A 15452-nucleotide genomic window follows, 5' to 3' on the forward strand; every position below is an offset into this window, starting at 1 on the left:
TGAGTATTGGACTGCTCAGCTGTTTTCTGTGAGTGGTTTTGCTCATATCCAACAAACCATCCATCCATCCGAACATCGAAATGTATGAGTACTTGTGTATCCCCCCTACTAGTTACTAATGACAAACATACAATCATTATAAATATGTCTGTATGTATGTTTTCATCTTTGCCTAATGGTAGTGTCTCGTTGAGTGAAAGAGTGTGTGTGTGCGTTGTGCATAGAACCCCTGTATGGTCGGTCGTACGTGCAACTTGAGTACGCGACTGAGTGAGTCAATTGTGTACTAGCAGCTATGAGCGCAAAGGATTGGCAACAGCTATAAAAGGCTGCCGCTACTAACCGGCCGGAATAGTAGCTTCGTAGCACTGCTGTTGAACACACAATAAAATATTCAGCAAAATCAACAACAATAAAACGGCCTTTTCAAACCAAAAAACCCTCATCAGACTTTTCATCCAAAAAAACAACTACTAAACAGAAACCGTAAAGGCAAAGCCAAAAAAAAGCAACAGCAAAATAATTATTAAAAATTACACATACACTTACACACATCAGAAATTGTTACAACAGCAGACTTTTTGTTTCGTTAATTTATTTGTTACAATTAAAAAAAGGAAAAAGAACAACGTTTGCTACAAAATTTAAAATCTTCTCACAAGAAACACAAAAATAATATTTCGTTTCTATTATTAGTTTGTCAAAGAAAACTTAAGAACTTTTTCGTTTGTGCAACAAAGTTTTTCTCAATGCTACTAAAAAAGTGTTAAATTAAAAATTAAACCAAAAAGAAAATCAACCACCCACCTATTGACTCAAGTGGAGAAAAACTTTAATGTGAGAAGATAGTCCGGAATGAAGTTTTAAGTTTTGACATTTCTAAAGAAATTGTGCCGTATTTTTGTCGTCGGAAGTAAAAAGGACTAAAAGAGAGTAAGGCAGGAAGGCAGACAAAAGATCCCGCAAGGAGTTCTGCCGCCCACCTTAATGAAAATTGTGATATTTTTTAAAAAACCCCAACAACAACAAGTTAATTTTGTTAAATACTTCAAAGAATATTTGCTTCGTTTTTATACTCTACTAATAATAAATTGCCTACAAATGAAGATGGAGGTGTTATCCGTACAAAATCAATATCCTGCTCATTTTGCTCTAGCTACAGGTAAGTTTTTTTTTACTTTGCAAACCCCTTTTAGTTTTGCCTTCATCTCTCTCTGTCTCGTGTACACACCATCATCATCGAATGAGGGAAGTTGTTCATACCCCTTTTTGTGGGTGTTTGTGTGCCCTGATAGATACACAAATAAATGTATCTGCTGGATGGATTCGTTTCTCGTTCGGTCCCTGCGACCCTCTGTCCCAGACATGATGATGGTGATAGGTTTAAGTGTTTAGGCCATAATTTTGTAGGCTATAGCAAATAAACAAACCGACAGAGAGACAGACAGCCAGCCAGTCGGCTTGCCTGCCAGCCAGTCGTACAAACAAACAAACAGCCAGTCAGCCCCACATAAACATATGAGCTGATGCAAGAAACAACTGATTTCCAGCTGTGCTATCAGCTGGAAACAAGTTTTTCCACTTTACTTTTCTGTTGTCATTTTATTTCCCTACCTCCCACCCGTTGCCTCTTTGTGGCTCCGAGCCTACATCTCTTCCATACACATCTCGTCGTCTTCCGCTAACACCAATAATTTCATGTTGTAGCTCTTCTCTTTTGAGCCCAACCAAGAGCAGGAGGAGTGCGGCAAACTTGCTGGCAGTCTTTTGTAGGTATCTCTTGTTTTTGTTGCCAGTTAGCCTGGAACCCAGCCAAACCGGCCCCTATTGTATTTACATTCGCTCACATAAATGTTGGTCATTTACTTTCAGTCAGTGTTTTTTTTCGTCTTTACATTTCGTAATTGTTGTTACTTTTGAGTAAAAGAGCTTTAACAAATAAATTGAGAAAAAGAGAAAATATTCCGTCTCTCAAATTGTATATCTTATGGATATATGGAGTTAAATATCTTTTGGATATAGTTTCGCTCTCATTCGCTCAGTCATTCTCTTTGAGTTAATTGCCACAAAATTGCCGGCAGAAAAGTTTTGATTTGATTTTTTGTGGAAAATCGCTTTAGTCTTGCCTGCCTGTTCAGGTAGGCAAGACGTATTTAATGGACGAGATGGATTTTGTAGGATTTATATTTCCAACAAAAATACTTATGAATTTTACGAGTTTTAGAGAAGGTGATTTTTTGTATAAAGGCGTTTAGAAAATTTGTATATTTTATTTGTGACTGCCTCACAATCTTCACAAAATCTAGCACCTCTATTAATATCAAATAGTTTCAGATTAAATGCATTTCAAGCCTCATTAGTATCTAAAAAATTCATAAAACTTTTCTAAAAGTATTTAAATGCCCAAATTTTTGCTTTATTTTTTTTTTAATTTGTTTCACCTTTTCCCTTAATTTTTAACAATATTTCAATTTCCGTTCTGAGATTTTTTATTAATATATTTTTATTATTCCATTATCTTTTTACAGATTGGAAGAGTCAACTCACATTGTCCACACCCACACAAGGAGGTTCGTTGAAATCTCAACCCTCCTATAAATTTACAACACCCTTTAAGCCACACCATCACATCAATCATTCACACCATGGCAATATTAATAGCAGCAGCAACAACAATAATAGCAGTAGCATCAACTATAACTTTAGCAATAACAAACAGCAACAACAGCAGCAGCAACAACAACATAAAACAAACAACACCTCCAACTCCTCAAACAAATTGAACTGTGATAATACTACCACCACCAACAACACAACAACTAACAATACAACAACAGCTTTGCAAACAGCCGCTGTCCAGGAGCTATCGCTGCGCCTTTTGGAAGAGTTACGTGCGGCCAAATCACGCCATTTGGCCTGCACTGAAGTATCGCTACCCTGTGATCTCACGCCACGCATAGCGTTGGAAATTTTACGTCTGGCCCGTGAAGAAACTCACGGTCTACGCGAATGCACCATTTATATTGAATTCGAAGACGAACCGAACAATTCACGGCGCATTGCCACCCTTGATCTCAATCAACAGCGTTATGGTGTTGATGCTCAGGCCTATGAGATCTATGTGACACTGCGTCAGGATCATCGAGGCTGGACATCGTTGCTGCCACAATTTATGAAGAATTTATCGCGCACCATAACAATAAGTCCCGACTTTAGTATAACCAAACATAAGCCATACTCCAAGAGTTTGTGTTAGACACACACACACACACAACCACAGTGATAATCAAATCTAACACTGGATTATAAACGATATATATGTATGTATGTGTAGAAGAAGAAACAAAAAATATTTGGTAGGAATCAAATAATATTTCAATATTATTTTTTTAAAATTAAAACAAAAAAAAATTAACACCATTCACAGATCCCATTAAGAAAAAAACACACACACTCACTCAAGACCAAAACTACATACAAACATATATTACTCTTAGTAACACACGTACATATATATGGTATAGTTATATGATAAAAAAAAAAGAAGAACCACCCACCTTTTTAGATTTCTATAATTTTTTTATAAAAAAAAACTAAAAACAAAAAACAAATTAATACCAAACAACCCACTTGACTTGACTTGAATGCATAACAAAAAGTCAAAAAACCAACCTCTTTCTCTTTGGTTTCGTAATTATTTATAGTTTTTTCCAGTTTCCAGTTTCCAACCACGGAAGGTTAAGAGGTTTTCAAAGCTCATTATCACTGAAAACCAAGGGAAGTAACTTCAAACAGACACACACAAACAAACATTTGTTCAAATTAGGTTTTAATAAATTATTTATGTTTTTTTTAATTATTTTTTATTGTTAAATATTTTTTTTGTTTAGCTTCTAATTTTATTTCCTTTAAAGAAAAATATTATTTTGCTTTAATTTTTTTTCCAAACACACAAGAAAGTAGTATTTTCAAAATTATTTATGATTTCTTTTTGGGATATGAATATAAAAATTGCAACAAAAAAACTGCAACATTTTTACAAAAAATGCCTGCATTTATATCCTTGCCCTTTCTCAAACAAACCCCCTTTAACAAACACTTACCCCTAACTTTCCAAGATAAAAAGCAAAGGAAACGAAATGAAGTATTTGCCAAGATCTCCAACTCATTAAAATGTGATACTGATTAAGTTGCTTAGGTTAAGAATATTATTATTATTAAAAAATTAATTAATTATTACAACAAAAACAACAACAATATTTTCACATGAAAATCAAAGTATTTTTTTTAAGATTACTCGAATATCAATAAGCATCGTTTTGTAATTTGTTAACAATTAATTGTTTTTTTTTCTATTTTCAATACTTGAAATGACATGTGAAAATGTTGTAGCTCTGGCCCATGGCCATGTGAAAAAAGGGGTTCAATACCATGTAAGGAGACAACAGTCCCCTTTGTTTGTCCGCCCGTTTAACAATACAAAGTGAAATGATATGAATGCAAAATTCGGAATTCAAAATTTTCACCTAATTTTAGTGATTTAGGCTTAAAAACAAAACAAGAAAATTAAAAACATACAAAATCAGAAAAACTCAAGGCTGCATTACTGGCTTAATGTTAGGTCCTTAATTAATTTAATAAATTATAAAAAAAAAACAAACAACAAAAACACAAAATTGTGAACTTGAAAACCAATTAACTGCGATATGTGAAAACGTCTTGATATCAAATTTCAAATTTAAAGTAACAAATAAACAATACAAAGAATAAGAAACAAAAATTTAAAATTTTTAAAAATAAAAAAAATAAAAACAAAAACAAAAAAGGTAATCTTAACCAATAACATTTCAAACAAAACAAAAAAAAATTATAAAAAATACAAAAAACATACAAAAATATCTCTTAGATTGTAAGATACTACAAAAAAAGAAGCAAGGAAGAAAAAAATGTTTAAAAAAAGTAACACACATACACTGATACAATAACACACATATTTCACTAAATCTCCTCCCTCCCCTAAACTTATATCAGCAGCAAAAGCAACATACAAACAAATAATATTTATCTATGTGTTATGAAATACGAAAAAATATTAATATCAAACCATACAAATAAACAAAATTATACACACATACATACAGAAAAAAATAACAAAAAACTAGCCGCTTGTATTGAAAAATGACAATTGACTCCACCCTTGATCTCAAACGACCACTACCCACTTTTTCATGGTGGGTAGTGGTAGTAAACAAGTCATATACAAATCATTTTTCTATGGAATTAGCTCACAACTAGTTCCATATACAAGCGGGTTGTTACAGATCCAGTAAACAAGAAAAAAATATCTAAACAAAAAAATAACAACCCCATAGACCGTCGTTCATATATTTAGGTTATAAAAAAGAACAATTTCAAATCTCTTACACACGGCAAATAAATTTGCCTAGACATCAAATCAAGTAAATTTTTATCATTAATATGCAACCTTATAAAGGAGTGTATGTATGTATGTGTTAAGCTATAATACATTTATTTTTCTTCGACTTCCTTAAAATTTTGTTTATTGAATGAAACACATTTTGTTAACAATCTCATAATGTATTTTTTTGTATTACTTATTTTTCTAAGGAACTTTTATGTATGTATGTAACTGTTCTCTGTTTCTTTTTTTATTACAAAGAAAAAAATTGAAAAAATAACTATTTTTCTTAAATAATATCATTACGTTTATCATTGTCATTATGATCTACAATATATCATTATAATTATTATTATTGATTGCTACAATTATCATCAACAAATTTTAATTATTATCATTATTATTATTAATAACAAATTAGGTTTTTTCCAATTTTTAAACTGTGACATTAGATTTGAAATAATATAAAAATATAAAAAAAAAAACAAAACAACATGAAAAGCAACAACAAATTAATTATAAATATGATTACACATATTTTAGGATAACAAATTTGAAGCAAATTGTATGCAAGATTTTTTTAATGAATTATTACTATTATTTATATTTTAGACTACAACAACAAATGAAAAATCCACAAAAAAAAACAACAACAACAAACAAATAAACAATAACAAATTTGCAAATAAACATTTTGTATACCTTCTTGTTGACACAATGGCGTTTGACGTGTGGCATGACACTCATCGTCACAACGACCAGTGTTACAGAAGAGTTGAAAAAGTATTAAAAAAATAAAAGAAACAATGTGTTTTTATTTCAATGAAAAGTTGGGAATTTGGATTCTTATAGGGGATTTTGTAAAATTATAATAAATCTCAACTGGGGAAAGTAAGGTTTATATTCTTGCTAATTTAAAATTAAAATGTTAATGCAATGTAAAAAATTGGAGATATTTAATCAAAAAATTAAAATTTATCGAAAAAAACACGTTTATTGCAATTAAGAATAAATTGGGCTTGTCATTGAGACATAATAATCTATAGTAAAACAAGTGAAAAAGCGTTAAGTTCGGCCGGGCCGAACTTTGGATACCCTCCACCATAGATATACTGACAGGTACTTGAAATGAAAATATAGGAAATTACAAAAAGTGGACCTATATCGAAATTTCCACAAACCGGTTATTTAAACCAAAATGAAAACAATAAAACAAATTTCAGAAATTTTTAATGGACAATTATACCCACAGCTTTGTGGATAATGAGGGTGAAATTATTATTTCTTTCAACCATAGTTCAATTTCGAAGATGGGGAATATCGGTCCACTCCTTCTGGTACCTCCCACAGAGGGGCTAGGTCTAAATACGGGTTATAGTTCATTATCGAACCTTACGTTCTAGTTTTTTATCTCAATATCCTCCGCTGGTGATATGATAACAACAGAGTCTTAAAACCAAACACAAAACGCAGAACAAATTGCATAACTATTTCAATATAAAAAAGGGGTTTATATGGGGACTACCCCAAAAAGGGGGTGCATATTAATATTTTTTTGTAGGGAAATTTTTTACCATATACGACTACAAAATACAAAATTTCAGCGAATTCGGTTAAAAAACGTGCTTAAGAACCTCAAAAATTGGACCTATATTAATAATTTTTGGTGGAGATATTTGGAACCCAATAAGAACCAAATGTACCAAATTTCAGCGAATTCGGTTGAAAAATGCGCTCAAGAACCCCAAAACACCGATATTTGGGGGGTACCCTTATATGGGGGCTACCAGAAAAATTGGACCTATATTTATAATTTTTGGTGGAGATATTTGGAACCTAATAAGAACCAAATATACCAAATTTCAGCCAATTCGGTTGAAAACTACGATCAAAACCCCCAAAATACTGAAAATTAGAGGACCTATATGAATAATTTTTTGTGGAGAAATTGGGAACCCAATAGCGACTCAATATATCAAATTTCAGCGAATTCGGTTGAAAAACGAAAGCGAAAACGGTTGAAAAAAATTGGGGGTACCCTTATATGGGAGCTATGCCTAAACGTGGACCGATATATCCCATCTTCGAACTTGACCTGCCTGCAGACAAAAGACGACTCTGTGCAAAATTTTGGCGATCTATCTCAACTCGTTTAGACGCTAGGGTGATTACAACAGACGGACAGACAGACGTACATGCTTAGATCGTCATAGAATTGTACGCTGATCAAGAATATATATACTTTATAGGGTCGGAAATGATTATTTGGATGCGTTACAAACGGAAAAACAAAACTAATATACCCTCCATACTATGGTGGAGGGTATAAAAAGGGTAAAGTGATTGACTGACTGACTGATTTAACGATTCGTCAACGCCCAGACGAAACGGTTGAAGCTAGAATCTTGAAATTTTGGGTGAGGGTCACCCTTGGTCCAAAGGTGACAGATAAGGCTGGGTTTTTGGAAATTCGTACTAGAACGGTACGAAAAGTACAAAAAGGTACTAATCTATACTAATAAAAGAGTAAAGTGATTGACTGACTGACTCATTTAAGGATTCATCAACGCCCAGACGAAATGGCTGAAGCTAGAATCTTGAAATTTTGGGTGAGGGTCACCCTTGGTCCAAAGGTGACAGATAAGGCTGGGTTTTTGGAAATTCGTACTAGAATGGTACGAAAAGTACTAAAAAGTACTAAATGTGATACCATTTGTATTTGGCGAACCGGTGAGCTAGAACTCTGAAATTTGGTTTGGTGGTCGTTGATGAAGTGTAGAATAGATGTAGCAAAGGACTTTTTGGAAATTCGAACTATAAGTATCGGAAAAGTACTGAAATGTACTAAATTGGGTACAATTTCGTAGGTTGTGAAAGGATGGAGCTAAAAACTTGAAATTTGAAATGCAAGTTAAGGTTGAGAATTAGGGTCGATATGAGGAGAGTCGAAAGCGTGTACTTATGTGTACGAAAAGTACTATATTTGGTACAAATTTAATTTGGAGATACAAATCGAGCTGGAATTCTGGAAATTGGAATTAAAAGTACCATCGGAGTGTAGGATTGGGATATGAACGTAGATTTGGAAATTTGTTACTTGTGTGTACGAAAAGTACTAAATCGTACTATAGTCGGTACAGTTTGGATTTGGGTGAACCGATAGAGCGGGAACAATGAAATTTGAAGTTAGGATCACTGTAGGGGTGTGGGATTGGGGTCAGGATTCAGTTTAAGAAAATAATACTTATGGGTACTAAATGGTACTAAATTTGGTACAATTTGAATTTTAGGTGAACCAATAGAGCTAGAATCATGAAATTTGGAATCAGGATTACTGTTGAGGTGTAAGACTGAGATATGTAGGCAGTTTTAGAAATTAGTAGTAATGTGTACTAAATTTGGTACAATTTGAATTGTGAGTCAAACGATAGAGTTGGAATCCTGAAACTTGGACTTGGGATCACTGTGGGGGTGTAGGGTTGGGGTATGTAGGAAGTTTAGAATTTTGTACTAAGTGTACTAAATTTGATACAATTTAAATTGTGGGTTAAGCGATAGAGTTGGAATCCTGAAATTTTGATTTATGATCACTGTGGATGTGTAGGAAGGTTTGGAAATTGGTACTACTATTTACTAAATTTAGTACGATTTGATTTGTGGGTGAACCGAAAGAGTTGGAATCTTGAAATTTTGACTTAGGAACACTGTGGAGGTGTAGGATTGGGGTATGTAGGAAGTTTTAAAATGTGTTTTGTACAATTTAAATTTTTGGTGAACCAATACAGCTGAAATCCTGAAATTTGGAGTTAGGGTTACAGTTTGGGGTGTAGGATTGGAATATGTAGAAAGTTTGGGAAATTTGTACTAATGTGTTCAGAACAATACCAAATGTGGATTTGAGTAGACCGCTAGAGTTGGTATCTTGAAATTTGAAGTTAGGATCACTGTCGGGTGTAGGATTGGGCTATGTAGAAAGTTTTGGACATTCGTACTAATGTTTACTAAATGGTAGCAAATGGTGGTTAGGATCCCTGTTGGGGGGTTCGAATAGGGTATGTACAAAGTTTTGCAAATGTCTAATTATGTGTACTAAATGACAATAGATTTGGCACAGTTTGGATTAAAAGCTAACCGATAGAGCTGAAATCTTGAAATTGAGTAATAAGATTTTCATTGGATTGCATGATGTTGGTAGTAATGGAAATTTGTATCTATGTGTATTGAATGGCACTAAATTTGAAACAAATTGGATTTAGTTGAACCGATAGAATCCTGAAATTTGAAATTAAGATTGGGGTATGAGGGAAGTGTTGGAAATTCGTATTTATGATTGTTAATGTAGGTAGTTATGGCAATTTATATTAATGTAAATCCAAATCCATTTAAAATATATAAAATCAATAGGTACTTTTATGTGGGCTGCTATTCCATGGAGAAAACGAAATAATAGGACCTGAACATACCGAAAATAACGGATGAACTTTGTATTGAGGCTATGTGGAAACATGAACATATACTGAAAATTGTTATAGCCATTTCGAAATGTTTAAACATAGTAATTTAGTTTGGAAAATAGGACACATTTATATGTGTCCTATATCCAAAGATTATCCGATATTTACAAAATATCAAATTAGTACAAAAATTATCAAATTAAAAAAAAAATAAATAAATAAAACTAGTAAGGAAATGTGAAAAGTCAGACGGACCGACTATATGACGCCCTTCATTACTTTCGATATATACAAAAAATATGCTCCCAAAAATAGGATTTTTGTAAAGTAGGGGAGAGAGGGGCTCCTTTGAACGTGGGCAGATTTGAACAGTGCTCTTAAAATATACAGAATATGCATAGAATCATTTCTGACTTGATTAATGCATGTCCGTATGTCCGTTCGACCATGTATTTTTGTTAACACAGCCTAATGAATTAGGTCCTGTTGGATATTTATAAAGTTTTATTGAAATTGGTTCCGATTTATATATATATATATATATATATATATACGATTCGAATGAAATAAAAATATATATCAAAATATATTTATTGGGGTCTCAAGTGAATATTTCGAGATGTGGTACATAAACTAAGAAGGAAGTTTTACGCGATTTATTAGGATTCAAGCATCAACGCTTCGTCCTAGTAAAACACCATCAGAGAAAAGGGTTGTCATATTATTTTAATAAATTCGAAATATACTCTAAAGAAATGGGGGTATGCAAATCACACGTATGTATATATTATGACTTTTATTCAAGTGTTTATTGAAAGATATGAAGTATGAACTATTTTAACCAGATCATATCACTACTCATGAACTATGAGGCTGCAAAGGTTACCATATTATTCACAAAAATAAATTAATGAGGAAAATTCGTTAGGACGACCAATATATATGAATATGCCTTCCTGATTATAGTCACCTTATTCGCATGCCAATGTCAACGTTTTTGACAGATTTTATATGCATAAGGTAGGTAATTTACATTTAAGGGACTCCCCGAATTATGAGAAATCAATGAAACGAATGATCGCCAACCAATGATCAAGAATTCCCAATTTAAAATTGTTTAATATTAATCAAACTGTCAATTATGTTTAAGGGAACTTTGATTTTTGACAACAAACTAAGTTAAAAAATAAGGAAGATCTTCACCGATTGGCTTTATCCTAGTTCATACGAGAGCTATACACTCCCACTGAAACGTGTCAACCGTTGGAATATTAGTTTTTGAGTTATCGTGCCCGCCTTTCGTAAAATACTGATTCGAGAAAAATGCGTTTAAAGTTTGAGAATCACTCCTGCCGTCACTTGATGCTGACATAATAAATCGGCTATATCTTCAAGAGTTCTTGAGATTTTCACCTAAAATTTTGTGGGGACATTATAGAATTAGAGTAGATTCGAATTAAATAAAAAAAAAATTTGACACCGAGAATGGGGGGTCCCCTCAATATTAGAAAATATTATTGATTTTGTATACCAAAACGTTTCACATTGTCACTAAATACATTAGCTAAAAATATATCTCTATACTTTAATATAATTTAAATTTGTTATTTTTAAAGCAATCACCTTCTCTTAATCTACAAAAAAAGTTTCTGTTTTTAAGTCATTAATCATAGCTTTTCATATTTATATCTTAACTTAGTAGAGATTATTCGTAATATCTCAGTGTTTTTTCTCTCTTTCTTTTGGTTTCCTTCATTTCTGACATTTCTAATACTTAACACTTAAGATCGTAATTCAGTTATTACACGTGCCTAAAATTATAGAAAACAAAAATAATAATAATAAAAAAGCAAACTCCATTATGAGTGACAGATACTAATGCGATTAAAATCGGTTCGTTAGCGCACAATATCCACCTTAATTACTCGTCATTAATATCTACAATTTGTAGATGTGCCAAATTGTACATGAATTTTGTGATTTGTCCACATGCTTCGGAGCAGAGCAGAACAAATGTAATTTATTTATGCGTTAAAATAATGAATTCATTAAACACAATGAAATGGCTCACGAAGGCGAAAAGAAAGAAACGAAAAAAACATAAAATAAAACAACGAAACACCGGTGACTACTAACCGAAAAATATACTATTTGTGTGTGAAGAACAATTAAGGTGAAAATTAAACGTACGGACGGACAGACGTTGACTGTTGCAGGTATTGCTGATGTTTTGTTTTATATTATGTTATGTTTTTTGTTTATTGCTAATACTGTTGATTCTATTATAATTTTTTTTTCTTATTTTTCTGGAAGACTGAACTCCTAAGTGTTACAAATTTCATTAATTATTCAATCTGCCAAACAGCGTGAACATTCATCTATGGCTATGTATGTGGGTAGGTAGAGGTACATCAATGTTCATCATTTACCAAAAAGCCCTCTGTATATTTTTTTGTACATGGTACAATATTTAATGAAAGGGTTATTAAATGGGCTGTGAATTTTGTTTGTTTCATTAAAATATCGAAGGCCATATGGCTGATGGTTTTGTGAAAATTTTAAGTGAAGTGCAATAGTTTTTTTTTTGGTCGACACGTATGCACAAGGACAGAAGTTATGGAAACATTTTGGCATTTCTTTTTTATAAATTTCTCTTTCGAGATGAGCGATATGATCGAAGTTGCAATGAAAAGGAAAGCCAGAGAGATACTACATTCCCACCATTATGCGACGCGTTTCGCCGTTGGTTAAGCGGGCCATCAGGCATATTGGGCAATGTGGCTTGCAAATGTCGTTACTTGATATGTTGTATTTATGTCCAATATTGTTGCGAAATTGCATCGACGAATAAAATTCAACCTTGCCAAGGTTCGGACATTTGGCATCACACCAGCATTGGTATTTTGTATCTCAGTGTTCCTTTCAATTACAATAAAAACCTGGATATGCGCCCTAACAGACATAATATTTTTAAAGGGCCATTAACATTATATCGAACGAAATAAAAATATATCCATAAATAATGTACCTACAATTACATATTTCGTACAAATTATAAACTTTAACACTAGATTTGCGGATGTTGAGTTTATAGCTACTTTAAGAATGTGAGCCAATTTGACTCCTACTTTTTATGAAGAACACTGTTCCAATTCAATTTAAATAAAATATTCATTTACAGAGAAATCATAAAAAAACGTTTCTACGTTTAAAATCAATATTTATTCCTGCAGATTAGAGAAAGAAAAAAGGCATACCAACTCAATACATATATCCACAGCCTAGAGGAAGAAATATCTGCTTACAGCATTGTGAGCACGATAACACTAGAAAGGAGTTAACGATTTAATCCAAACTTTGCATATCGTAATATTTTTTTCAGGCCTAAATTTAGCTCGAATATGGAGAATATCAGACCACTCCTTCTAGTGCCTCCCATACAAAAATATAAATATAAAGAACGGATATAAAATATCCTGCGAAAGGATTATCCGTTTTGATTCAATCTTTACACAACCTTATATTTTTACAAAAACTATGTCGTGTTTTATGTTGGGAATTATTTGTCCACTCTTTCAAGTGCCTCCCCCGCAAAGGATCCATATTTTGGAAAGTTGTAAATATCTTATAATACGAAAGGAGTATTCGATTTGGTAAATACTCTCCACATTGTAATATCTTTGCCAAACGTTCTATGAAGCCTCAAAATGGCATTTATAGACTCACTCATTGTAGCACCTCCCCCTATAAAGAGTCAACATTTTTGAAAATGTATAAATCTAATAAGAAGCCTTTTGATTTTCTGATTTGACTTAACTTTAAACAAACGTAATATTTTTACCAAATCTTGATCTTATCCGCAAATGCAGCTTATCGGTCCACCTTTACCAAGTCTGGAGCATACCCGAAAGATGGTACCCATTGGTCTACTCCTTCGGGTACCTCCCCCATAAATTATTAAGATGTTCAATATTTACAAATTCAATATTAGGCGAATGGAATGTCCAATTTGAACAAACTTTGCAAGCCTAGATGAAGTCCGATTTCTACAAAACTTCATACACATCACAATAAACTAAATTCAATGCCCTCTGCTAAACTCCGTGTAAATCGGGCAATCATAGGCTTTTTGGTGCACCACTTACATAAAATCGGACGAAAATATATATGGGAAAATATTTTGAGAATTTCGGGCTCCATTTACATTTATATCAGAATCTGAACCGATTTCAATATAATTGTAAGTACGCCATTTTTAATTTAATTTACTACTATATGCAAAATTTTGCTCAATCGGACCCACGTTGGGAGTTTGGTGGTTATATATGGCAGATTTTTTTTAATCTGGACCGTTTTTCTCAAATTTCGTCCTGATCTGGACCAACCTGTGTCAAATTCGGATCAAAAATGCGGCCTCTATTTTGGTAAGAATACATTAACGGACTGCCATAAATCAACTCAGAAAGTTTTTCTATGCAAATTATCAAAAGGGACCATGGGTCTATTTCGATGCCTTTTGCCTATTATTAACATATGTACACAGAGTAAATACTTTGCATCACAGGGAGTTGACGGGTATAAATAATACATTCAGTAACAATTCTTTATTACGAAGAACTGTGGTATTCATCCGAATTATTTATTAAAAGTATATAGTTAGGCCAAACAATCCAAAGAAAAAAGTTTAAACCTGATATTCAGCTAATATAAACGGTTTTAATACCTTATTACCGTTACGTTACGTTTATGCCAAAAAATTCAAACTTTTAAATGTCAGATGATGTCGCCTTTAGTGTCAGCTAGGCCAGATATATAGCTTTGGTGTAAAAGTTTTGACTGGAAATTTTTAAACAATGGCTCTTTCTAAATGTCGCTACGTTACTATTATGTGTTTTTTAGTTATTTTCATACACTTATAGAGCTTTTTTAACTATATACCAACACATTTACAACCTGGCGATTCAATTTTATATACACAGAGAATTGTGTTTGGTGGTTAATATGTTCAGATAAGCTGCATTCAATCATTTCCATTTTAATAGCCCGTTTCTTTGAATTGCATATACACACATATGTATATCTGTTTGTTCGATTATTTTTTTTACATTTAGATATGATTTTTTCGTATTTTATATGTTTGTTATTGTTGGTGTTTTGTACCTCTTTCATTTAAATTGAAGTGAAACGTTCTTTTATTTTGAAACGAGCAATGATTTGTGCTATGGTGCTGTGTGTGTGTGCCTATGTGCGTTGTGTTCGTACTTTTATTCATTTTTTGTATTTTATGAAGCGTCATTGTTTGCTATAAAATCTATGAATAAATAAAACTCAAATTCAAATAAGTGTATGTAAACGTAAAAAAGACAACAACAATAATGCCAACACCACCACCACCAGATCGGCTTGGCCAAAGCAAAGGCAAAGCATAAAAACAAATTAATTTTGTAAAACATTGTCGAAAGGATGTAGGTGCGAGCATTTTCAACACGCATGAGTAAATTTCCGACCATTAGGCCGTCAATTGTTGGCAATAAAATGTACGAATGTAAAAATACAGAGAAAGAGTGAGAAACGTACGA

At 32.6% G+C, this 15452-nt stretch overlaps 1 protein-coding gene across 1 annotated transcript; it reads left to right on the top strand.

The window, feature by feature from the left end:
- The first annotated feature begins 921 nt into the window (after positions 1–921).
- LOC133334965 (protein scylla-like) lies at positions 922–3338 on the top strand. The gene is made up of 2 exons (XM_061543276.1): positions 922–1162; positions 2529–3338. The coding sequence occupies exons 1-2, from the start codon at positions 988–990 to the stop codon at positions 3254–3256; spliced, it is 903 nt and encodes a 300-aa protein (XP_061399260.1). The 5' UTR covers positions 922–987; the 3' UTR covers positions 3257–3338.
- Positions 3339–15452: the final 12114 nt, after the last annotated feature.

This window comes from Musca vetustissima, unplaced genomic scaffold, assembly GCF_032173495.1.
Source record: "Musca vetustissima isolate MV318-11 ecotype Yass unplaced genomic scaffold, APGP_CSIRO_Mvet_v1 utg13552, whole genome shotgun sequence".
Taxonomy (NCBI): Eukaryota; Metazoa; Arthropoda; class Insecta; order Diptera; family Muscidae; genus Musca; species Musca vetustissima.